General features: G+C 30.5%; 6 protein-coding genes across 9 annotated transcripts in view; 2 read left to right on the top strand and 4 right to left on the bottom strand.

Moving 5' to 3' along the window:
• Positions 1-455: 455 nt before the first annotated feature.
• On the bottom strand, positions 456-3109 carry LOC111002074 (phosphoglycerate mutase 1). Its single transcript, XM_022272176.2, has 5 exons — positions 2893-3109; positions 2297-2529; positions 1734-1925; positions 1410-1482; positions 456-936 (listed from the first exon to the last, which is right to left on the bottom strand). Exons 1-5 carry the CDS (start codon positions 2993-2995, stop codon positions 770-772), a joined length of 768 nt encoding a protein of 255 aa, XP_022127868.1. The 5' UTR covers positions 2996-3109; the 3' UTR covers positions 456-769.
• Positions 3110-3430: 321 nt separating this feature from the next.
• Positions 3431-10922, top strand: LOC111002079. Of its 3 annotated transcripts, none has more exons than XM_022272183.2 (5): positions 3431-3564; positions 3765-4004; positions 4496-6378; positions 6707-6862; positions 8552-10922. In XM_022272183.2, the coding sequence occupies exons 1-5, from the start codon at positions 3525-3527 to the stop codon at positions 8600-8602; spliced, it is 2370 nt and encodes a 789-aa protein (XP_022127875.2). In that variant the 5' UTR covers positions 3431-3524; the 3' UTR covers positions 8603-10922. The 3 variants fall into 3 exon arrangements, with proteins under 3 accessions (XP_022127875.2, XP_022127874.2, XP_022127873.2); XM_022272182.2 differs by having other exon boundaries at positions 3431-3630; XM_022272181.2 differs by having other exon boundaries at positions 3431-3630; positions 3756-4004.
• Positions 10923-10946: 24 nt separating this feature from the next.
• Positions 10947-14957, bottom strand: LOC111002076. Its single transcript, XM_022272178.2, has 4 exons — positions 14411-14957; positions 14042-14134; positions 13618-13724; positions 10947-13235 (listed from the first exon to the last, which is right to left on the bottom strand). The coding sequence occupies exons 1-4, from the start codon at positions 14606-14608 to the stop codon at positions 13160-13162; spliced, it is 474 nt and encodes a 157-aa protein (XP_022127870.2). The 5' UTR covers positions 14609-14957; the 3' UTR covers positions 10947-13159.
• A 364-nt stretch (positions 14958-15321) lies between these two features.
• Positions 15322-16843, bottom strand: LOC111002075 (mitochondrial import inner membrane translocase subunit Tim22). The gene is made up of 3 exons (XM_022272177.2): positions 16486-16843; positions 15985-16248; positions 15322-15477 (listed from the first exon to the last, which is right to left on the bottom strand). The coding sequence occupies exons 1-3, from the start codon at positions 16712-16714 to the stop codon at positions 15395-15397; spliced, it is 576 nt and encodes a 191-aa protein (XP_022127869.2). The 5' UTR covers positions 16715-16843; the 3' UTR covers positions 15322-15394.
• Positions 16844-16966: 123 nt separating this feature from the next.
• LOC111002078 lies at positions 16967-18541 on the top strand. 2 transcript variants are annotated; one of them, XM_045630972.1, is made up of 4 exons: positions 16967-17213; positions 17345-17495; positions 18012-18160; positions 18393-18541. In XM_045630972.1, the coding sequence occupies exons 1-4, from the start codon at positions 17090-17092 to the stop codon at positions 18524-18526; spliced, it is 558 nt and encodes a 185-aa protein (XP_045486928.1). In that variant the 5' UTR covers positions 16967-17089; the 3' UTR covers positions 18527-18541. The 2 variants fall into 2 exon arrangements, with proteins under 2 accessions (XP_045486928.1, XP_022127872.2); XM_022272180.2 differs by having other exon boundaries at positions 16974-17213; positions 18390-18541.
• Positions 18542-18655: 114 nt separating this feature from the next.
• Positions 18656-22813, bottom strand: part of LOC111002394 (probable 4-methylmuconolactone transporter) — a 29262-nt gene continuing 25104 nt past the window's right edge. Inside the window, exons 5-11 of the mRNA XM_045630971.1 lie at positions 22317-22599; positions 22059-22164; positions 21691-21813; positions 21073-21211; positions 20276-20415; positions 19851-20048; positions 18656-19733 (exon numbers count right to left, since the gene is read on the bottom strand). Coding sequence (XP_045486927.1) covers positions 19594-19733; positions 19851-20048; positions 20276-20415; positions 21073-21211; positions 21691-21813; positions 22059-22164; positions 22317-22599 — 1129 coding nt within the window. The 3' untranslated portion in view covers positions 18656-19593. The remainder of the gene's footprint in view (positions 19734-19850; positions 20049-20275; positions 20416-21072; positions 21212-21690; positions 21814-22058; positions 22165-22316; positions 22600-22813) is intronic.

Raw genomic sequence — 22813 nt, 5'->3', positions numbered from 1 at the left:
TATGAAAATTGAACTGGGCAACAGCAACTATTGTTGTATTAGTTGTTTCTACTACGTATTTGCGTGTTGTTCTCACAAGTATGTAAATGCGTGCTCCTATTTCACCATGCCTCCTGCTAATAGAGGACAAATCTTTGTTTTTAATGTATTTTTTTATTCTTTATTACTCAATATGTCATATGGAACATGGTGTAATGGTTGCAGCTCCTAACAAACATTGTCTAAAAGAACAAAACTTGGCGAATAAAAAGAGTGGCGGAAAGTTTATTGCCAGTTCTTCTCTTCCGTTCTACGCCCTTGATTCGAGAACTGGCAGTAAATGTTAAATTAGAAGCATTTAATGTATATTTCTTTTTTGACGTTCATAAGTGTACATTATGTTACCTATATAAAAAATTATTTTTGAATTTCATACAGTAAGCTGCTAAACATTGGTAAAATAAAAACAAATTCAAATAACATCACTTTTATTCACAATCGACATTCACTGTTTAATAAATAGCTATTAAATAAAAATAGATTCCAGCTGGTTTACTTAAATAGTAAAAATATCACTATATGATGGAAATCGTCTAATTATGTAATTGATATATATGATGTAAGACTATATAATATTTAAAATAACACATTATTTCCATCATATCTTCACAAGCATAAACTTTTCACACATCTTACGGATTATAAACAATTCAAGACTTAATCTTTACATGCAAATCAAGTAATAGCTATTAAAGGACTGAATCCGTAAGTTACATATCGGAACACAAATCTACTTTGCCTTGCCCTGCGCTGCGACAGCTGCCATGGCTTTTTTCACTGTTTCCTCATCTCCAAGAAAGACCATGGAATCAACTGGCTTCATGTCTTCGTCCAATTCGTAGACAAAGGGAATACCAGTCGGTAAGTTCAATTCCATGATGGCTGCATCACTAAGATCTAAATTGATAATGTGTTTAATGGTATCTCCATCATGTTTTATTTATACAGCTCATACAGTTTTGGAGAATATTGTAAAAACTTATCCAAGAGCCATAAATACTTATACATAAATCTGTATTATTTATAAAAAAACATACATATAAAGGAATATTTACAAGGAAACAGATGCCATCGGAAGACATTAACCTATTAGCTTGACTTTTTTTCATTTTCGAAATGAAACAAATGAACAATTTCTGCATTTGCTAATAAACATCTTTATTTGGTTTAAATAAACATCTAGTTGGCTTTGCAAATTGTTTAGATCTTAATGTGGTAAAGAAATTTTTCTTTCTGATTAAACTGAACAAACTAAACAACTGTTTTGTTTTATATTATGATGTTTTTAATGTATGAGGTTTCAACTTTCAATACATGTAGATTGAGATTAATGATGAATGATTTAATTATAAATATTGTTCATAACTCACTGTCTAAATGCTTGACAATCCCTCTGAGACTGTTCCCATGGGCAGCAATGATTATTTTTTTACCTTCCTTTATCTAAAATTAAAGAATGTTCAGATTATACTATAAGCAATAGTAATTTTGAGAATATGACTGAACCAAAACAAGGCTTACATATTTAAATATTAAAAAATGAGTAGTAATTCATACATTATTTGGATTTAAGACAAATAGAATAGTAATTTGTGACTGTAAGATAAGACAATAGACACTTTAAAACTTACTAGCATTTGTGAATGAAATGGCTGTTGTAATTGTGTACACTAATTTAAAAAAAAAAAAATTACCTGGGGCACAATAACATCATTCCAGTATGGTAAAGTTCTATCAATGGTAAGTTTTAGGCTTTCAAACATGGGAAATTCATCTGGTTTTGGGTCACCAGCATAGCGGGGATCATTCACAATAGTATCATAGTATGGATGGTCTTTCTCCATAGCTGGTGGAGGTACATCAAAACTACGACGCCAAATTTGTACCTAAAATTAAACACAGTGATATTTTAAAAGAATTAAATATTTTTTAACCACTTTTCTTAGTTATTCGATAAACTTGTCCCTTAATACATCTACAACAGACAAAATCTGTTACAACAACATCGAAGGGCCTACACATATTTGGTAGTACAAAGTGATAGTTGTAATAGGTGATGATGTTGATATTTAGTACCTAATTTAATAGAATTTAACAGGGACCTATGATTTTAGTCAATATAACCAGATTTTAGTCATATATACAGTTAAAACCATTTACAACTTAACAATGTCATTGTAAACGGTTTTAACTGTACATATAGCACTAGTATGATTTAAAAACTTATTTATTTATGAAATGAATAATAATAATATACCTGAGCTTCCCCATATTTAGCAGCAGTTTCAGCCTTGTTTAAGCCTGTTAAACCTCCGTAGTGCCTTTCATTCAATCTCCAAGTCTTATTAATTGGAATGTCTGTTTGACCAATTTCCTTCAAGACAGAGTTCAGTGTAATTTGTGCCCGCTTTAGTACAGATGTGTGAGCGACATCAAACTGATAACCTTCAGCTTTTAAAGCTTTACCAGCAGATAGTGCTTCTTCTCGTCCTGGTTAAATTGCATCATTCATGAGTTAAGTATGTAATAATAAAATTCTATATATTTTTTATTGTTAATCATATATAATATTATACATTATATATATAATATTTCTGTATTAAATAAAATATATCTTATAATAATAAATTAAATGTTACTGTTCAACATTTCTTAAACAATGTTGTGTTAGAAATTAATTATAAAATTAACTAAATGCATTAAGGGCAAAAACTAATTTAAGATACTAAGCTAATTATGAAGGATATTTTACTAATTTACAAGATATTTACTGTGTGATTTTTATGTAGTTCAAATAAAAATATTCAAATTTAATAATTTAAGGAAAAAAATAACTTAGAAGAATGTTTTCACCTTTGTCACTGAGGTCAGCATCGAACCAGCCACAGAATAAGTTTTTCTGGTTCCATTCGCTTTCACCATGGCGAATCATAACAATTTTATACTTCCCACCCATTTTTATAATTAAAAATACGACAAAAGTTTTCACCGGCCGGAAAATTTAGATTAGTAGAGTATCGTTTTACTTTCGTGATTCGTCCTCTATTTTGACATTGATGACCTTTTTGACCTTAAATCTGATTGAGAATAGTTCTGTGTTGCCAATCGATTTTTAAAATGTTATATCATAGTTATTTACGAGTTATATTTAAAGGCTTCTTTAAATTTCATTAGACAATTTAATGGCGAATAAATTTTTATCGAAATTTAATTGACTGTCGTTTTAGGTAATTGTCATTCACAGGTATTGACTATGGCTAAAGTCCTTTGCCTTTTCCATTATGGATACATTGAAAAAAAAATTGACTATGGCCATTTGAGTTTTGAGTAGAGTACAGACTACAGAATATAGATGTGCCAATTATCATATTTTATCATTTGAAAGTTGAATTTTTATTTACAGTTTGCAGTCTGTTAAAAATTTTTTTGAGGCGTTTATTGACGAGAATAATATTATATATTAAATTATATTGAATGATACCCAAATGTCTCCTAAGAAAAAAACTTCCACCGGGTTGATTTCTGGTGAGCAAAAACTAACTCGGCTACGGAGAAAATGTATAGTCAAAAATTCAAGCAAAGTTTGCAAGGGTAGGCACATTGACAATATATTTTCGAAAGATGTAGAATTATTACTTTTGTAATTTAATTGTCAATAAATAGTATTAGTTATTGATTTATCTTATAGTTTGAAATGCCTATTAATGCTTTTCAAGATGATTTAGGTGGCGACATCGTGATCAGCTGCAAAACAGATATAAAACCAGTGACCAGAGGCATAAAAAGAAAAGGTACCCAAAATAAAATTGAAGCTGTTAACAATGAACAGGCAGCAAATGACAGTAAAAATACTGAAATAAATTCTTCAAATAATAATCAAACTCTTGATAAGAAAAGAAGAATTACTCGTAAACTAGACATTAAGTCTAGTAATGTCGCCAGAAATCGTAAAAGAAATGCTCAAGGTTTGTTTTATCTAAATTATATTATACATTAGATTTGCAATAAACTTACTATTCCTAGGAATTGAATGTTTTAAATAAATTATTATATTTGTAGCTTATTATTTTAATGAAGAATTTAGATAAATTCAGTATTAGGTTTGTCTTAAATTGAAATGCTTTATTTTGTAAGTTGTTATTCATAAATTTAAATTATTTAATTACACATTTCTATCTAAGTTAGACATTTACTCTGGTGAGTATAAATTATACTGACAGAGTTTTTAAAAACAATCTGATACTTTTACAATAATTGTGCCTTTGTTGTGCATATTGTGTGAATGAATACTTAAATGTTATTACATGGTGGGTTCTATTCTTAATAACAGTAGATGCTTACTTCTAATGCTATCATTATCTAAATTAATTTGTATAATAAATTGTATTAATCCTTCCATAAAAAACTTTAATTGAAAAGTGATTACTGAGTTTATCATAAAGTTATCTATTTTCAGTAAAGAAAAAAGAAAAGAGTGATGTAAAATCTAAACCTCTGACATTAAAATGTAAAGTAAATCCTAAAGATCTTAAAATTGTAAAAACATTTGTCAATGACTATGTACCTGATGAAGTTCCTATAGAAAATGAGACTAACTCAGAGATGCCAACAATAAATACAACCACTAAATGTTTTGATGCTTTACCATCTGATAATCTTAAAAAAAATCCATTTATAAAACTTAAAAAACTTGTAATTGATAATAGCAGTTATATAAGAGATAAGTCTGAAAAATCTTTGGAAAATAACAATAATTCTAATACTAGTGGACAAAGTAATTGTGGGAATAATATTGACCTTAGTTCAGATGCTTTATGCCAAGATACATCACCGAGTGGAGACCCCTCTCAGGAGATGGAATTAGACCCGTTGCATTTCTTAGATCACTACACATCAATGTTACACCAATATACTGGATTCAGTGTTGAAAAGAATGTTGACTTTTCGAAAAAAAAATTGAATTTAAATATACAAACAGAAGAATTAAAAATTATTAAATTTGGAGGAATAATTAGAAGTGATGCTTCTTCAAGTAGTGATAATGTTGATAAAGAATCAATATCACTACAAATAAATGTGAAAAAATTAAACAACACACCCAAACCAAACGTTACAGAGCAAGTACCTGAAGCTGTTATAGAAGGATCAGATTATGATCCAGAAAATTTTGATAATACTAACGATGATGATGATGACGACACCATATCACTTTTTGCTGAAAGCATTTCAAATTTTGAAACTAACTCTATAGTGTCTTACAATTCTAAAGTAGATAAGAATGAACCTATTGTTGATATTAGAGATGATACTGGCATCTTCAAAATCCCAAAACCAGTAGTACTTAAACAGTGTATTCAGGTTTGTGAGAAACAAAAAGCCGACTCAACATCATTTGGACTATCTGATATTTCTGGTAAAAAAATTGAGTATATTAAACCTGAAACTAAACTCAACAACAAGTTTACTACTAAAACAACAAAAAGTCACATTTTATCACCAGTCTTGCCAGGATCAGACATACCATTGAAACTTATAAGAAGTACTGTCTTTAAGGGCTTCTGCATTTTCAACATAGTGAAAATTTGCAAGAATAGTATTTGTCATTTCCCACACACTACTCCGACACAACGTTTTGTAAGTGAAAAGTTAATTGAATTGACTAAAAAACAATTCCAACAAGAATTTCAAATGGTATGTAATCAGGCTCAATTATTAAGGTTATATGGACTTGTATATATAAATGAAGGAATTCGTCGAAAAAATTATAGAATAGTAGTAAAAATAACATTACATGCTTTAATTAGTTTTGAACATACCCAAGAAAAGCAAATGCTAACTGAAATAGTGGAAAGGACGTTGTTATATTTGAATCAAGTGGATTTGAGTAAAATTAGTGACTTATTGATTTCCGAATTTAATCCAGGTGTTTATGTGTGTGATAAGTTTTTGGAAGTAATAGGACAAACTCAAAACTTCTCTAGATTTAAAGAAGTGTTTGTGAAGTTGGCAATATTAATGTGTCAACGAAATAGGACTTTTAACAGTGAGACAGTGTTGCAGATTGTAGAAAGGTTGTGTATTTTGCCGTATTCGTCTGATTTAGCGCAAGCGGTTATTGAAATATTGAAGAGGACTGATAGGGTAGTGTTTTGTAATTCATTGATTAATGTTTTTGAGCAAAAACTTTTGAAATTTGACAATCAGTTGCATAAAGAATATATTAAGTTAAGAGACTCATCTAGTAATCAGTGCACAAGAATAGATAATGGTGATACAGTGTGGAATATATCTGATAATGCCATCAGGTGCTCTCCAGATACTACAAACAAAGACAATCTGGTAAGATTTTTTTTTAATTTATTGAAAGGCATCAATATTCTGCTTAGTTCTATAAATCCCTTACTTCATTTTACTAAGTACAAAGAATCACTCTCTTTATCTTCTTTTAGTTAAAAATTGGATAAACATTTTCTTGCATAGCTATTAAAAAATTTTGCTGATTGCAATAGATTGATTAAGTCTCCTAATATAACTATAACTCCTAACCTAACCTAATATAACTTAGGAAAAATTTCTGAACATACACTTAATCATTAATGGTTTTTTTGATTCTCTAAGGGCGTCAAAAATCTCCCTTTGAAGAGGTTAAATGCATTGTACTTTACAGGATAGACATGAATATGTGGAACCAGACGCATTTCAACCGCATAGGCCTCAATTCATTTGGGGCAGTCCGGCTCCTATTAACCAATTCTCCAGAACATTTAGACCTGGAACTCCACAGATACCACCATTCATTAGTCAACGTTTTACCTCACAACAGGTAGGATGAGTTGTGCTATTCCTGTGCTTTATGTATTAAGATATAAGGATTTTTTTAACATTTTATCTCATTTCGTAACAGAGTTGAATAAAGAACATTAAAAGAAATATATAAGAACGTAGGTATATGTTGCAGCCAAGCTTAATCGGGCGTTCAATTAACAGGCTGTTTACTAAACAGCGCCGATGAACTAGCGGCCTGAATGATATTCAGCCAAATCATCAAATAGCTAGAAAATCACTTGGATCGATGACATTATATTACTTGATTTTATTAGCACTAAAGACGCACATATACAATTCGCACTTGTATAATGGAAATAAAATGTTTTAACACGTGTTTTAAATGTAGAAACTCAAAGCATGTGGATAAATATAAATACACAGTGAATATGCGCCACTGACAGAGGTACCATTTCTGTTTTGTTGGTAGCATTTTTTCCTCAATTTAATGAGCGATTTAGTGGGCAACTTCACTATGTTAATTTTGTGTCACGGTGCGCGCGCATCGTAAAATTTCACTCTCATCAATTTTTCATAACGCGCCTAAAGAAGTATAACTTCAAAAAGTCAGCAAACAACAAATTTGATGATGTTTTCCAAAGTTTAATGAAAAATTGTATGGAAGAAGTGTAGTGACACTAGCGTACTCTTAGTGTCACTACACTTAAGAACACTTTTGAATAAAGAATGTCCATTTTTGTGTCACACGATCGTAGTAATGCCCTAAGTATTCGCCAGCCAGTTTATTAAATGTTGTTACAAACGCTACGTCTTTTCTTCTAAAGATATCTTTCAGGTCGCTTATTAAACGGCGCTGTTTAGTTAAAAGGCTAGGCTGTTAATTAAAAGGCTTACTAAGCTGCAACATATACACCAAATATAAGAAAAAGATACTTACAATTTTCATTACAACCCATCTCAACTTCACGAAGTTGTATTTTTAATGTATTGTATTGTTTATAATATTTTTAATACGTAATTCTCTTTCGTAAATAATGCATATTTAATGTTGTATTTTTTCCTTTAAGTAAAACATTTAAAAATATGATAAATCAGTAAAAGAGTGATATAGTTTTTATGAATGAACTCAAAAATTAAAGTCATTATACAATAGTTTTGACGTTTGTAGGTATATCACTATATGATATACATACATACTTTTTGCTAAATATTTTTACAACTCTACCGTTTTGTTTCAAGTGCTCACATGGATTCTGACCGAAATTAACCGGTTTAATTAAGTTTGAATAACAGACAGGATTAGGTTGATTGACCCCACCTTTTTATTCAATTTAAATTTAATGTGCCCTATACCTACCTCGGGCATCCCATTTGTCCCTCAGAAGTACACGTTTTGGCCAAAATTTACCGATATCCTGATAAACGATCTAGGTCTGGATATTCATAGTTGGTCTCCTTACTTTTTTAAATCAATTTTCCTTTAGTTTTTATTTTAAAACATTATTAATATATCATTTTTCGTTGGCAATGTTTTATAAATACAAAATAAATAAAAAAAACCCAATGCACTGTGCATACAACACATTACTTCTCTTTATGCTTAAGAAATCAAATACATATTCATTTTGTATTTATAGCGCAACGGAATTAACTTAATTATTATTAATTACTAATTTTTGAAATGAATGTGCCCTTATTTGATGATCGTTTATTACCATTGTTTCAGAATATACCTCCAAAGAAAAATAAAAGGCCGTATAGTGATCTTAATATGTAAATGTATGGTACAATTGTTTATAACTCTGTGGTGAAAATCTGAGTCTCTGGTGTTACCTATGAACAGTCTCTGTTATCTTTGAAAAGTTTATCAAAATGCATAGACAGAATAGATAATTCAATTTTGTTGTGGCATTAAATTTTTTATCTGTAGCCTTAACACGAACAATGAAATTGTCGGAATATTTTTAAGTTTTATGAATAAATTAAAATTATTAATCTTTAAGCAAAACTCCTTGTTCAGATGAGGTCATGACCCCTATGGCCGTTCCTTTGGTCCTACATATTTATGCGTATTTGGAACGATAGCGAAGAAGTACCTATAGTAATGTATCAATAACAAACGTATAAAAAGGGATTTAGTATATTATATTATGTAGTCGCGTTTAGTACCAAATACGCCCATGTTGCTCAGGCTCTCATAAAATAATCATACAAAATAAAATCTTACATTTACACATTGTTCAGAATGTAAACATTCAACATACTAAACTACTGTTACATAGTGTACGGGTACTGTATGTTTATATAATTACTTGTTTTTTTGATAATTGAAATTGTATATTATGCTTTATGTAAAAAAAGGTTGTAGCTATAGTACATATCTGTAGAGTGGTACTTATTCTTAATTTGCAAGACAAGATAAATTCGTGTATCAAACCTAGGACATTTGCCTTACGGAATCGTGCCTTTAGTTATGATTTTGGTTTGTGTTGGATGACGGCAGTAGTTTGGGTATAGTAGATTTCCAATTTTATAATTTAACTAACATGATATGAATCTCTTTTAAGATCCTATTTTTACATGTAACTTCAACAATTTTTAAACATTTGACCAAAATTATAAAAATAAAATAAAAAAAAATATTTGTTCGCTCTTTACACTCATATTTGATCATCAATATAAAGTATTTAAAACCGTTCAAATAATATTCAAATATACATGTCTATGTTTAAAACATATCAAATAGCCTTTTTAATATTTTAAAAACGGGTGTAAGTTAAAATCTTAACCTTAGCTCTAACCAATATCCTATGGCACAGTTGAACTGTCATTTTCATACAAATGTATATTCATATACACCGCTCCGACCTACCATGGATAGCTTGTATCGACAAATGGCTATTACAATCCGTCGATTATTGGCACACTTATCAATATTTGTATTAATCTCAGCTGGGCATAAATGGATTGAGATAGGTTGTTGGGTATGGGGGTAAAGAGTGGACAAAAACTGTTACTTTTATTACTAAAAATTTAAATCCTGTGAGCAAAGTGAGATCTAGGAAGTATAAAGTACCAGTGATTTTTAGCTAAGTTTTTTTCCACATTTGTTGCCAAATGATGTACCTACGTCTTGAATTTAATTTGCACGGTATTTAAATATGATATCATATTAAGCGATAACTAGTCTTAGCTTAAGCATATTTAGAGTGTCTAAGAGCTTTATATTTTCTTACCGAGAATTTATAAATTTAAATACCTCAATAATGGAATCCATTAAGTAATACGTTTTCATCCACCACTCGTATCACATACAACTTCGCGCGTATTTGGAACTACGCGAAACGATTAGCTTTCGGTTAGTTCCGTGTATGCCATCGGAGTTGTTTTGGTTGCATAGTAAAACTAAGGGGTTGGTAATATTTAACGAGACTTGTTTTTTTTTTTATTTATGCAAACGGGCGGGAGGCTCACCTGATGTGCGAATGCGTTGCCGGCCTCTTAAAATTGTTTTGAAGAATTGTGTAAGTTTTCACGAGTGAGGTTGAGATCTACTTCGATTGTTTTTAAAAAGAGAGCTGTCGAAGAATTACATTATCGTATGCTTGACAAAACAATCGTTGAGATAACAGAGGGACAGATGGCAACCCAGATAAGTCATTCTCCAGAACATTGCATATTGTTTCTCCATCATTTTGGTCTGTTTCGCATTGGAAGGCAGATCTTTTATTTAAGATAATCGTTTATATTAGACTATTGTGTTGTAAATCTTAACTGAAATAAACTGGCAATTTTTAATAGATTAGCAACAAGCAAAAGTGCTTTATCTATTAAAAAAGTTCCTATTAATACATCGACATATTAATACATAAAGTATTAATACATCAACGACTTAAATTATGTATAGTAAGTCAAAAAACTCATGGCAATGTCTGAACAAAAGTTTATTTCAATTTTTACAGGACACAAGATTATCTTAACTATGCAAAAAACAAAAGCAGTATTTTTTGCCATTAGTTTTGACTCAATAAAAGTTTGAGCTTAAAACCTGTTGAAAATCGTATTAAGTTATTTTGAAAATAAAGTATTTTCATATATTTTTTCTTTTATAAAAAAAAACACACATGTAAAAATTTATTAAATACACAGCAGTAGCGTCGGACAATACAAATATTCTTAAGTAGGATTCGATTGAGCTTGAGAATTGTGAACAAATTATAATTAAACTTAAAATTATTGTTTATAAACATGTAAATTTTAACAATAAATTAAAAATGACGTACAATTGATTTTAGATTTCTCACAGTGACGACGAGAAATGAGGCACCAAAACTATGTTAGAAGGTAATTTTTTTGTGCGTTTTGTTGAGTTGTCTCAATCCGATTTCAATAGCATAGAATTTCTGCTCTTAATAGAAAATGTGGGAACTAAATTGCAGATTTACCAACGCCAATACATATAAATTGTTTATTGTAATTTGTATACAAATTTTAGAAATACCTAAGTTATCAGTCGATATTCAGTTCTATGGCTTGAAATGTCCTGACGCTTTTCAATTGTTCACAAAAGGTTAACACAATTTGGTATATACTAGAATACTAAATGGATAATGATTTTGTATTTGAATAACTAATTTTTGACGTCATCTACTAAGTATACTTAAGCCATTTCTTGTCGTCAGATTCATCGACAAAATAATACATTCCGTAGATCATAGAACCAAATATTCTTACTCTTGCTTTCTCAATGCAAAGATTCACTCGTATCTGCTACGGGTCGTAAATACTTCTAGCCGCAGATTTAACTATACGTGAAATCGAACAGTTGACGTAATAGAACATTTTGGCGTGAAATCGAACCTACAAAGTTCTAATACACATATATATGTGATGGAGCTGAGATTGAATTCTCGAAGTATAGTATTTATCATACAAACTGTATAGTTTTACTACACGTATTATATTTGAACCGATTCAGCTTCAAAATAGTATTTAACTATACGATTACTGACATTATACGTTTCGTAACAGTTACCATACGTGTTTAAATAGACTGGGCCTAAGCTACACAATCCTTAATACTTACCATAGTTTATATTGTCATAAAAGCGTAGAAAACCTTAAAACTACAATACACGAAGCGTTTTGGCGTATATAATACTGGATATGATTAATTATTGTTCTTTAGGGCAGTGTTTTATTCACACTTAAATACATTTAGATTAAACTTCTTTAAGACGCAAATTTATTCCTCACATACGATGATTTGAGTGATTTGAAACAGATTTAATAACTTTTGCAAAAAAATCCTAGATTTTGCTATATCTAAAATCTCTCTCAATTAAAATATAGATAGATAGATAACTGTCAAATCAACCAGCAGTCTCTACTCTCTAGAAAACTAAATTCTGTCTGTATTCTAAAACCGTCAAACACAATCATTTGTCACAAACTAATCCATTGTCAAAGGCTGTTTTTCTGTATGACGTTTGACATATTTGACAGCACGCAAGTCGAGATACAGACTTGAGAATTGAGATACGAATTCGAATAACCTATGATTTTAAAAAAGCCTTATATGTGAACACACGAAATGTAATCCTACTAAAGTTAAAATTAAAATTCTAATTATATTTAAATTAAAAAAAGTATTCTTTTAAGTACTTAAAGTTTCTCCATACAAATTGTAAAGAGTCTAAACATGATCAAATAAATATTAATTTACAAGCCGTTACAATATTGAGCAGCTATGTTTGTTTGTACATAAGTATATGCTATGTAAATATCACTGCACCAAGGCATACCATACGATATGACAATTAAATGTAAGCACGCTAGTAAAAAATATACCCAACTATGTCTACAAATAAATTAATTTATATTAGTACTGTATGTACGGGTAAAATTATTGATTTTACTGTACTAACTGATTTGGCCTGCCGTTGGCAAAAACCGTTAGTAAATAAAATACACAAAACAAAACACTAATTAAATGTGAATTTATTGTTTTACCTAACAACAGGCAAATAATGTTAAGCGATAATGCCGCCCATAGATACTTAAATTGCCACAGGACTCGCGAGTGCGTTGCCGGCCTTTTAAGATAGCGAGTTATCTTATATTTAATTGCTAAAAATGTATACCATCCAAAGATCGTGGAATTAGCTAAGAAAAAACAGCCAAGCTATATGGTAATGAAGGAGGTTTGAATGAGATGGGTATATTTTTCACATCAGTCTCAGTCACACATAGCACCAATCACGTATTCATACATCTTGGATATAGCTAATAAATAGTAAATACTAAGCGGTGGGAATTGTGCGTTGGAAATGTCTTACTGAAAAAGGGCTCTCGGTTTCTTTCCCAAAAGGTGCCAATGAGCGATTCCCTTGCGCCGTTTTGGTGAAATCCTAAAATAATAATCATAATAACATAAAGCCTTCAAAAATGTATTTTACAAAATATCAGGGTGCTTAGTTATGATCCGGCTGCAGGCTTAGTGCACTCATCGGTAATTTGCTGTTAACCAAATTTTTATGGCTATTTATAATAAGGAGAATGTATATCTACCAAGTTGCCTATCATATATCATAAAAATTTGGTATAAAATATATCATAAAAAACCCCCAGAACTGTTTACTATATAAATAAATCAGTGGCGCTAAACCCCTATTATTGCATCCGGACCGCAAATTTTAGGATTTCAAAATTTTAAGGTTAGTCTATATTATTAATTTAGTGCATCTATTTGCGGAAAATAATTTAATTAATTATATTAATTTAGAAACTTACTCGTGTTCTGGTGTGTTAGGCATATATGGAGACATCCTAAAGTCCCTGCTCCTTGGTGTCTCAATACCAAATGGACTGTATAGTTTGGTGGGACTGCGGCCTAAGATCTGTAACAAAACACTAATATATTTAACTATGTATATTTAAATATATTATTAACAGTACCTATTAAATATATTTAGTTAATAGGTACTGTTTAGATAAAAGGCAAAGCTGTTAATTGAACAGCTTATTAAGCTAGTTAGCTGTGACATATATATCCCTTAAAACTTACTTAACTTATTTGGACATATATTTATGTTTACTTCATATATAATCAAACAGGAAACAGAACTCAAATGAATGGTATCTACAGGCAAAAGTATTCACTTAATATCTGCATAAGTCACAGATATAAAACTTGACATTAATAATTTTAAATAACCTGTTTTTTCTTTGTAACCGGAGTACATGGTGTTCTGCATGGTGAGGTTGCTTCAGCTAATCGGTGCCTCCTTCTTCCACCCAGTCTAAAATGCTGAAATTTAATTTATAAACTAATGTTTAATAAGTCTAGCATGTTAAAGACACTGCCATAATATTTTATAATAAAGGTGCAGAACTTTTCTACTATAACTCTGACCTTAACTTTAAGGTTCAATATGTTAATTTATGTATTTTGCTAACTACTTCATATCACTAGTAACATTATTTGAAAATGAAGCATTCGTTACAAAAGAATATAATTAACTATATACCAGTAGTAATAATTTTAAAACATTAAATTAAATTCGACATGCCGTTTACATCGTACCTGAGACAAGTCTCCAAAAGTATTCCGCATATTCTTGAATGTTCTTGAGATTTTATCTGCACCAGATTGTAAGGCACGACGAGAATTCATAAAGGATTTGTTTTTAAACATATTTTTACTGTAACACCCGTCAATATGCTTTAAATTGTCCCGTGTAGGCGAATCAATATAGGAGTCGGTAACAAAGGGATCCTTCATTTTTGTGTTTTACAGTTTTATTACGCAAATAAGGAATTAATCTTATAAATGTGTAAAATAGAGTAGCAAAATATGCACCTTTTAATTCATTACATAAAGTAGTTATCAATATTTAATTCATAAACGATAAAATAAATACTTAATACACTGCACTGAATACGTTTTCCGTTTTTGATCGTTATTTTTTTATATTATACCGCCCGCCCATCTCTAGCGCGTCTGCGCCTGCCACAGATAAAGTGACATACATTTGTGTTACTGTCATTGTATTGTTCAATTAACCACAGATGCAGGATGGCATAATGTACAATAAAATTGCTAATTATTATTATTTGTTCATTCCATTAACTATATCAATATTATTTTATAAGTATATTTTTTAACTAAGAGCAGTGTTAGCGGACCCATTTCATATGCGACTCTTATCTTTGGGGTCGAAGGTTCGATCAAAGGCTATACACTAATGGTCTTGCTGTGTGCGCAGTTAACGCTCGTTCGTACGGTGAAGGAAAACATCGTAAAGAAACTGCCATGCCGTAGACCCAGGAAAGTCGACAGTGTGACAGGCCCAGAAGGTTGATCATCGACTTAAAAATTATCGCGCACCAGATACAGAAATCTGAGGACTAGAAATAAAAGGTTCTAGTGCTATTTATATGTATATATAGTATGTTACTATAGGTAGTAACTCTTAAGGTCGATATTTCTATGAATAAAATATTTATATAAATTTGATAACTAATTTAATTTATTAACATGTCCTAGTTAAAAAATAAGAATAACAATTCAGCGTTGATGCATATAGTAATCTATTACAGTAGAAAATGCTGCAAAGCCAGCAGCACCAAACACCCCAGCCCTTAAGCCACCTGAAATATTATCAGGTTAGGTCAATGATAATATAAATTATTTTTTATTCTATTTGGAGAGTACCTATAATTAAAACAAAATCCCTGTTATTCCTTCCTGCAAAGAAGTACTGAAGGCAGAGAATAATATACTTAAAGAAAAAAGTCTTAGACACATGTATGTCTTTCTTACGGTAGCCTATCATGGATATATGACACAAACACTCATTGAAAAATAACAACTTGGCAACAAGAAATGGAATGCTGTGTACTTAAATTGAATAGAGTGAAAAGGTTGAAGGATTAGAAGAACACAAATAAGAAACAATACAAAGGTTATTGATGCACTATCCCATTGCAAAAAACTTAAGTGGAAATGGGTAGGCCGTAGTTATGTGTGTATAATGTTATTTTGTGTGTAAAATTTGTAAATTTTATTTTATAATTTTTTCAAGCAATAAATGAGGCTTAATTATTATTATCCCTGTTATTCTTAAAACATAAAAATATATATTTTTATAAACCTACCCCTTAACCCAATCAGACCTCCCGTTACACCACCAGCATATGTTCCATTTTTCCAGTCTGACTTTCCTCTAGCTGACTCAATACTACATTCTACTCCAGAGAAAACTGCTCCTAGTATTGCAAAATTCTTAGCATAACTTAACATTGATGTTTTCATTTCTCTTAGAATTTCTCTTGCAGTCTGGTTCTGTTGTGCCATTGGATCAGTCATGTTTGGCATAAGAGAGGATGTAAACAAACCAACAGCAAGACCAAGACCATATCCTGCAATAATTATTTTGTACAGCAATGTTATTTCTTCCTAGATTAACTTAAATTATAGTAAAATTAAACTTTAAGTACCTTTAATTTTACTATATATAACACATAATTTGTCTATCAATAGTGTTATGTATTTGAAATTAAATTCAACAGTTGATACAAAGCATCTTATTATATATCTTAAATATAACATTTTAAAAACTACCTCAGTAAGAATATACACATAATAATGTTACTAACCTATAATGCAACTGGTCAATGATTTAAAGGGGCAACTTTCGATTGTGGATTCAATCATTTTCTCCTCATTTGTTTTAATAATAACAGGACCTAACACTCTTGGAATTATTATATTTTCACGATATCTATAAATGTTTCCAATGAGATACTTTGCGAGTGAATCGTAATCATTTTTTTGCGAAAAGTTCACTAAATCTTTATCAAGAGGTGGTTTTGTATATTCTGCCATTCTTTACCAACAATAATTCTACATGAAATTTTACTGTAATACTTGTACGCTCTTATAATTAGCTAAAACTATAACCAGTTTGCACACTTATTTATTTTAAAATTGTTTGAACTTTGAAGTTGACAATTTACAGTAGTAAATATTATAGATTTTTTTTTTCAATTTATTAAATATTGTAGAATGTAAAGTGACGTAACGAAAGCAGAAAAGTTTACTGCTACAGTGACCCTCAGCTGTCACTAAAATTTACAATTTACAGTGTCAGCTGAGTTTGATTGAAGTTTGAATTGAGCATGGCATCGTGTATGCATCGTTAGCAATAAGTAAATAATTGAGTAATATTATTAAATAGTTTCTAATTAATTAATAGGCACAATGTCCGCGTCAGATTCTTCAGAAGAGGAAGATTTATCCCGGTTTAAAGATGTTGTAGATACAAGTTTCACCAACGATATAAACCTGTCATACAATAGGTCCGAAATAAGAAACAACGCACCAGGTACATTCCTATCTAACTTTTAATTTATTTCTTCATGTGTGTCATAAATAGCAATAGAACATAAATTACGATATTTTAATTTGGTTTAGTCCTGATCAAAAAATTACTTGACAAATTCATTAATGTTTCAGAAATTAAGAAAAAATCGGAGAGATATTTAGCAGAATCAACGCATTATAATGATGTGAAAGTCCCTAAAGAGTTACAATTAAAGATTGGCAAGAAAATTTCCTCCATAATTAACCAATGTGTTGAATTTGTTGACATAGAACCAAAAAAAATGTAAGTACCAAGTAAGCAAGATTGAATAATTCTTGTTTTGATTTCTTATCAGTTATAATAATTTCTGTGTTTCAAGTTAAGTATTACTATGTTGAATGTTTTATATTGTGAAATTGTTATAAATGGGTATCTGTCTTGCTTTCAAGTATTCCTTACATTTAAAAATAATTTAATATCAACAAAGTAAGATATTTTTTGTTACTTTTATTCTGCTTAAAAAGGCCTTAGAGCTTTGATTAGAAAATAATTTTTAACTTTGGAAGTCCTAGATATATAAAATATGGTCAGTACCTAGTAATCTACAGTTTTTTGGTAGAACTTAATTATGGTCATCAAATTTATGAAACAATTGCCAGATTCTTGTAGTTGTAATCTCAGTGATAAATTGGTATAAATATTCAGTTGAATTAGAAGTACTTACATAAAAAAAACAGTAAGCTGTAATGTATGTAAATGGCATTTGTTGCATAGGTTACAGCTGTAATATATGATAATACTGAATTTTGTATTGTTTAGTAAAAGAAAAATTAAAGGTGGTGTAAGACTATTCAGGGATTCAGATGACTATTTATCTTGTCATGAAGCTGAGGACAGATTTACAGAAAATCATAATGTAAAGGCAAAAAAGTTGAAACAAATAAAAGAATGTGTGGAAATCGATGAAGGTAGTATACCAAATATAATATTTTTAAAACATACTTTATAATATCTGATTTACTTTTAGATTATACAAATATTTTAAAAACAAAAAAGTAATTATTAATTCACCATACAAAAATTCAAATAATTTGTTTACTTTAAAATAACATTCAGAGGAACAGACAGAAATTTTCCTGATAAACACTATTGCTAGAGTATATACAAGTTTAAGATGTTTTTAAATTTATTTTTCAGAAGTAATTAAATCAGTTGCAGTGAGTGGGGAATATGTTTTATCAAAAGAAGAAATTAAATGTTGGAAGTCCCGAAGAAAAGAAAAAGTTTTTAAATATAAATCTAATGGTAAAGGTGTTCTAATTTCTACTGAATAAAATGTTTAATTTGTAGTTGTGGTTTAATAACTGTTTCATTACACATTATACTTCAATTATAGTAAAATATTTTGTTCTATACATATGCAGATGTGAATGTTTAGAAAGTAAACAAAATTATAATAATATTCAAATTAATTTATTTACAAAAATCTTAACAAATAAATATTTACAATATCACAAATATAACATTTGTCATAAAACAAGTAGATTTCCATAAGGCGGATCAAGTTACACTTTAAATTTTTTTTAAATTGGTTGAAGGACAGGCTAACAAGGCTGCCAGATAACAGAATACAAATTGTGATCAAAATAAAAAAAAAACATTTTAGAGATTAATTCTCAATAGTTTTATCAATTTTTATGTGGTGTATATAAAATTTGCTTTTCCATATTATAGAATGAGGACGAATTTGTAGGTAGACGCAACTGGCATTAAGTCATATTTCAAACATTGTACAATATGTATTTTAATGTATCAAATTGGTTCATTAAATATCTGTAATTTAAGTATTTTTGCTCAATTCTATTAGAAATGATAGATTTGATTTTGATTGATTTTTATACCTATTTAGAATGAAATAATTTTATATTGTAAATATCAACTTTCATAATCATTAGGTACAGTTTTACCTTCTCATATTTTCTGGTTAAATTGTGTGTGTTTTGTAGTCGCCAGAGTAAATATTGAGAGCTACAACTCAATACAATAAATATAACAACATAAATAGATACAAATCATTACTTATCTACATCTTAAAACTAAATAAAGGAACGGTGCAATATCACTTCATTGTTCATTACGAGTTCTAGAAGGTAATCCGTTATATTAGCCATACTACCCTGTCTAATAATTTAATTGCTCAATTTTACATTAGAAAAAAATGTATTACTAATTTTATTATTGTTAAGACAGAGGTTAACTAGCACGTTTAAACAAAATATCAAATTCGAACGACACGAATTGGCGCCAAAATGGAACTTCATTCCATAGATAGTAGGGCCACAGACACAAGTACAAATAAATAGGCAAACGCCATCTGATGGCGCTTTGTTGAACTCATCGTTTATAACCTAGCATCTTGTATGGGCCTGTGTCGAGTTTCGTCTTGAATGTATGCGGAATTATCTAGACCGTTCGTTTTCTCTTCTGGTTTCTCCACCGCTCCATCCATAAAGAACATTGTGAGGAAGAATAATATGCTACCTGTAATTGATATATACCTTTATAGCACCTTTATAGAACTTATTAAAGTACGTTAATGACCCGATGTTTCGACTTCAAATGAATATCTTTTGTAATTATATTTCTCTTTAAACTTACTAATGCCATAGAATCCAGCGTAGAAGATCATGACAGCCTCTCTGTAGCCTATTGCCTTAGATACAGGGTCGACCAGGATGGGCAAGTTACCACCAACATTGTTCATTACAAAGAGAAATACTCCAACTGTTGTAGATCGAACAGAGAGTGGTACGATCTCAACTAAGATCGCGAATACAATTCCGAACCACATTTCAGCTGAAAATAAAGATTATCTAATTAAAGTTGTGTACATTTTCCTTCTCTAATAAGTAGTCAACTTAGTAAGTATAACATAAAAATATCGAATCAAAAATACATTTATGCCTTATAGGGATATTATTCTGAACGAATATTTGTTTTTCCGCCTATCCAGTGAAGTACCTACCGCCCATTTCAATTTATATAATAATATAATAATATTCCAATAAATTAAATATACGTACCGAAGAAATAGGAGAAGGCCAGCGTGATCATAGCCCACAGAGGACCAAAGATAACAGATCCAAAGGCTGGTAACGTAGCAATTAATTGTGAGACAGCCAATACTAACACTCGCGAACGAACACCCATACGAGATACAAACCTGTAATACATTAATGTAATGGTATTATTTTTAAAATATATAGGGTATGATAAAAGAATTGTTTAAATCGCATCATATAAATATATCTATATTTTATTTTTTACACAACAAGAACGATATCATTGTCAGCAGCCCATGGATATCCGTAGTGGAATGCGGTAAAATTGCCTTGCCAGAATAAGTAATAATATATACATAAAGATGATTATGACAATTTTTACTGTAAAGCGATATATCGCTTCAGAATTTCACTTTAAATTTTTTTTTGTGTGGTAATTTGCAATCGGCCCTAAGGCTATGAGCGAATTGGTTCCGTGATGCTGACAAATTAAGTAAGATTCTGTCAACCGAACGAGCTAACTATAGTTATCAGATATCTCCTAGCTAGTTTAAAGGTGATATCCACATATAATTGTTTATGATACATTTAAATTTTGGATTATGCTTTCTTTTCTTTTGATGTGCGTTGTCATTTATAGATTGATTATATATTTTCTCTTATAAAACACAATGTTACAAGTATTACTAACGTTTTATTTCATTGCTAAAGCCACTAGTCCACCCTATCACTAGCAGTACTACCTTCTATTAAATAAAAAGAATACTGTTAGAAACTACATGATTTAATTATATATTTTAATAAAATATAGCACTTACTTATCAGAAATAACTCCCCCAACAACGACTCCTACGGATCCAATGCCTACAGTGACAGCGAACAGCCACCAACCCAAGTCTACGTCAGGGAAGTAGTCTCGGTAGTACAGGTCTGCATTGTATGCGAAGGTCATACCACCTGTAATTTATGTTTTATTAGGGTTGGTCTGCCGCGATAATGGGATGGAAAAAACGATTGCAATTTTTATTAAAACATATTTAAGCTTGCTAAGGTTTATACAGAGAAAAATTCACAGAACAACCTAAAAAGATTTCATTCCGGAAAACCGAATTCTCTGGGATAACATAGGAAATTGGAAATTCCATTTTGGTGTGTACAAAACAAGTAGGCTCGGTAAAGTTTGCGGGGGCAGCTAGTATCCTATATATTCGTTTATTAGTTACATATATATATATGTGCAAACCAAATGTTAGCAATCGACTAACACTTGTAATAAATTTTAATACGTACGTTTAGTAAGAAATGTGCCCATTAGTTTACTCATTTCCATCAAGATACGATTATTATTTAGGGATGTAGTCCTGCATGTCTGATCTCTTTTTATTAACTATATGAACAATTTTACAATTAAGCAAAGACTTAAAAGGTGTACATACCGCAATGCCTGATAGATGCAGCCAGACAGAGCAGGATAATTCTAGGTTGAGCAATCACGTGCCAGATGGTAACTTGGGGCATCTTCTTGCCAGACTCTACACCGTCTGTAGGTTTTCCTGTACCTGAAAACAATGATCTTACTTATAAACTAGTGGTTACCAATTGTATTCTTTTAATTAATGTACTCTTTCGTCTTTTGTCTCTTTCAATCAAATTGTATTGACCCTTTGGTAAAAATAAACGGGTGTACTTTTGTTAAAACACTGCATCGTAGTTGATTTATGAAAAAGCGTTTTTATAAATGCCTTTTAAAAAAAAGAACAGTATTTTTTTTAATGTTTTCGTATTGCATAAGTTGTATATTCACCTTCTTCTCCGATAGTAGTCCTTTCCGGTTCGCGAAGAGTGAGTAATGTAAGAGCAGCAATTACCAGACCCACAATACCAGCACTGTAGTAGCATAGTCGCCAGCTCTGTAAATTTTATCAAAACCTTTCAATATTTATTACCCGTACTTCAAAGTTTATTTTTAAAAAGGAATTAATCACAGATCCTAACAACAATCCAAAAACAATTGACTTTTTAAAATTTATTTTCTAAAGATATAACACAAAATAACACTTACCAGTCCCCAAGCATTCAAAATTGGAACGTATCTGCCAACCGGAAATGCGATACCATATCCTCCATAGATACCCCAGTTGAATATAGACAGTACCAGAGCCCTCTGGTGTTCGGGGAAGAGATCCGTCAAAATACCAGTCGCTAGAGGGTTGCAGCCTGATTCACCAGCCGCCATTATCATCCGAAGTATCACTAGATGCCAGTATTCATTTACACTGCCCATCATCAGAATAGCGACCACGAAGACCACAGTACACACTGATAAAATTCTTGCTCGGTTGTACCTGGGAGATAAAATGTGGGAATGAATCATTGTGATATGATTTTTTTTTTAGATTTATTCAACGAATATAGCGACAGTATTAATCAATTAATTTGTGTAATTTCTCAAAATTGTATTTACATAATTGGTAGCATTCGCTCTTTTCAAAAACTATATCTTCGTATAAACAAAATGTGTGTATGTAATGAATTTGTTATTGTAATCTGATATGGACG

The sequence above is a fragment of the Pieris rapae genome, chromosome 14 (genome assembly GCF_905147795.1).
Source record: "Pieris rapae chromosome 14, ilPieRapa1.1, whole genome shotgun sequence".
In the NCBI taxonomy this organism is placed as follows: Eukaryota; Metazoa; Arthropoda; class Insecta; order Lepidoptera; family Pieridae; genus Pieris; species Pieris rapae.
The sequence above is the reverse complement of the archived record's forward strand: the minus strand, read 5'-3'. Positions and strand labels throughout refer to the sequence as shown.

What these genes read in the sequence shown, in the direction of transcription:
- LOC111002079 (XM_022272181.2), top strand. Translation starts at nt 3,525, where the DNA reads ATGTCTCCTAAGAAAAAAACTTCCACCGGGTTGATTTCTGGTGAGCAA. An exon ending in TTCAAGCAAAGTTTGCAAGG is followed by an intron (nt 3,631 to 3,755) that starts GTAGGCACATTG and finishes ATGCTTTTCAAG; the next exon opens with ATGATTTAGGTGGCGACATC. An exon ending in CTACAAACAAAGACAATCTG is followed by an intron (nt 6,379 to 6,706) that starts GTAAGATTTTTT and finishes TGTACTTTACAG; the next exon opens with GATAGACATGAATATGTGGA.
- LOC111002075 (XM_022272177.2), bottom strand. Translation starts at nt 16,714, where the DNA reads ATGGCAGAATATACAAAACCACCTCTTGATAAAGATTTAGTGAACTTT. An exon ending in ATTGACCAGTTGCATTATAG is followed by an intron (nt 16,249 to 16,485) that starts GTTAGTAACATT and finishes TAATTATTGCAG; the next exon opens with GATATGGTCTTGGTCTTGCT. An exon ending in AGGTCTGATTGGGTTAAGGG is followed by an intron (nt 15,478 to 15,984) that starts GTAGGTTTATAA and finishes ATAATATTTCAG; the next exon opens with GTGGCTTAAGGGCTGGGGTG.
- LOC111002074 (XM_022272176.2), bottom strand. Translation starts at nt 2,995, where the DNA reads ATGGGTGGGAAGTATAAAATTGTTATGATTCGCCATGGTGAAAGCGAA. An exon ending in TGCTGACCTCAGTGACAAAG is followed by an intron (nt 2,530 to 2,892) that starts GTGAAAACATTC and finishes CAATTTAACCAG; the next exon opens with GACGAGAAGAAGCACTATCT. An exon ending in GATTGTCAAGCATTTAGACA is followed by an intron (nt 937 to 1,409) that starts GTGAGTTATGAA and finishes TTATCAATTTAG; the next exon opens with ATCTTAGTGATGCAGCCATC.
- LOC111002078 (XM_022272180.2), top strand. Translation starts at nt 17,090, where the DNA reads ATGTCCGCGTCAGATTCTTCAGAAGAGGAAGATTTATCCCGGTTTAAA. An exon ending in AATAAGAAACAACGCACCAG is followed by an intron (nt 17,214 to 17,344) that starts GTACATTCCTAT and finishes TTAATGTTTCAG; the next exon opens with AAATTAAGAAAAAATCGGAG. An exon ending in GACATAGAACCAAAAAAAAT is followed by an intron (nt 17,496 to 18,011) that starts GTAAGTACCAAG and finishes TGTATTGTTTAG; the next exon opens with TAAAAGAAAAATTAAAGGTG.
- LOC111002076 (XM_022272178.2), bottom strand. Translation starts at nt 14,608, where the DNA reads ATGAAGGATCCCTTTGTTACCGACTCCTATATTGATTCGCCTACACGG. An exon ending in CGGTTACAAAGAAAAAACAG is followed by an intron (nt 13,725 to 14,041) that starts GTTATTTAAAAT and finishes GTTTTGTTACAG; the next exon opens with ATCTTAGGCCGCAGTCCCAC. An exon ending in CCTAACACACCAGAACACGA is followed by an intron (nt 13,236 to 13,617) that starts GTAAGTTTCTAA and finishes TTATTATTTTAG; the next exon opens with GATTTCACCAAAACGGCGCA.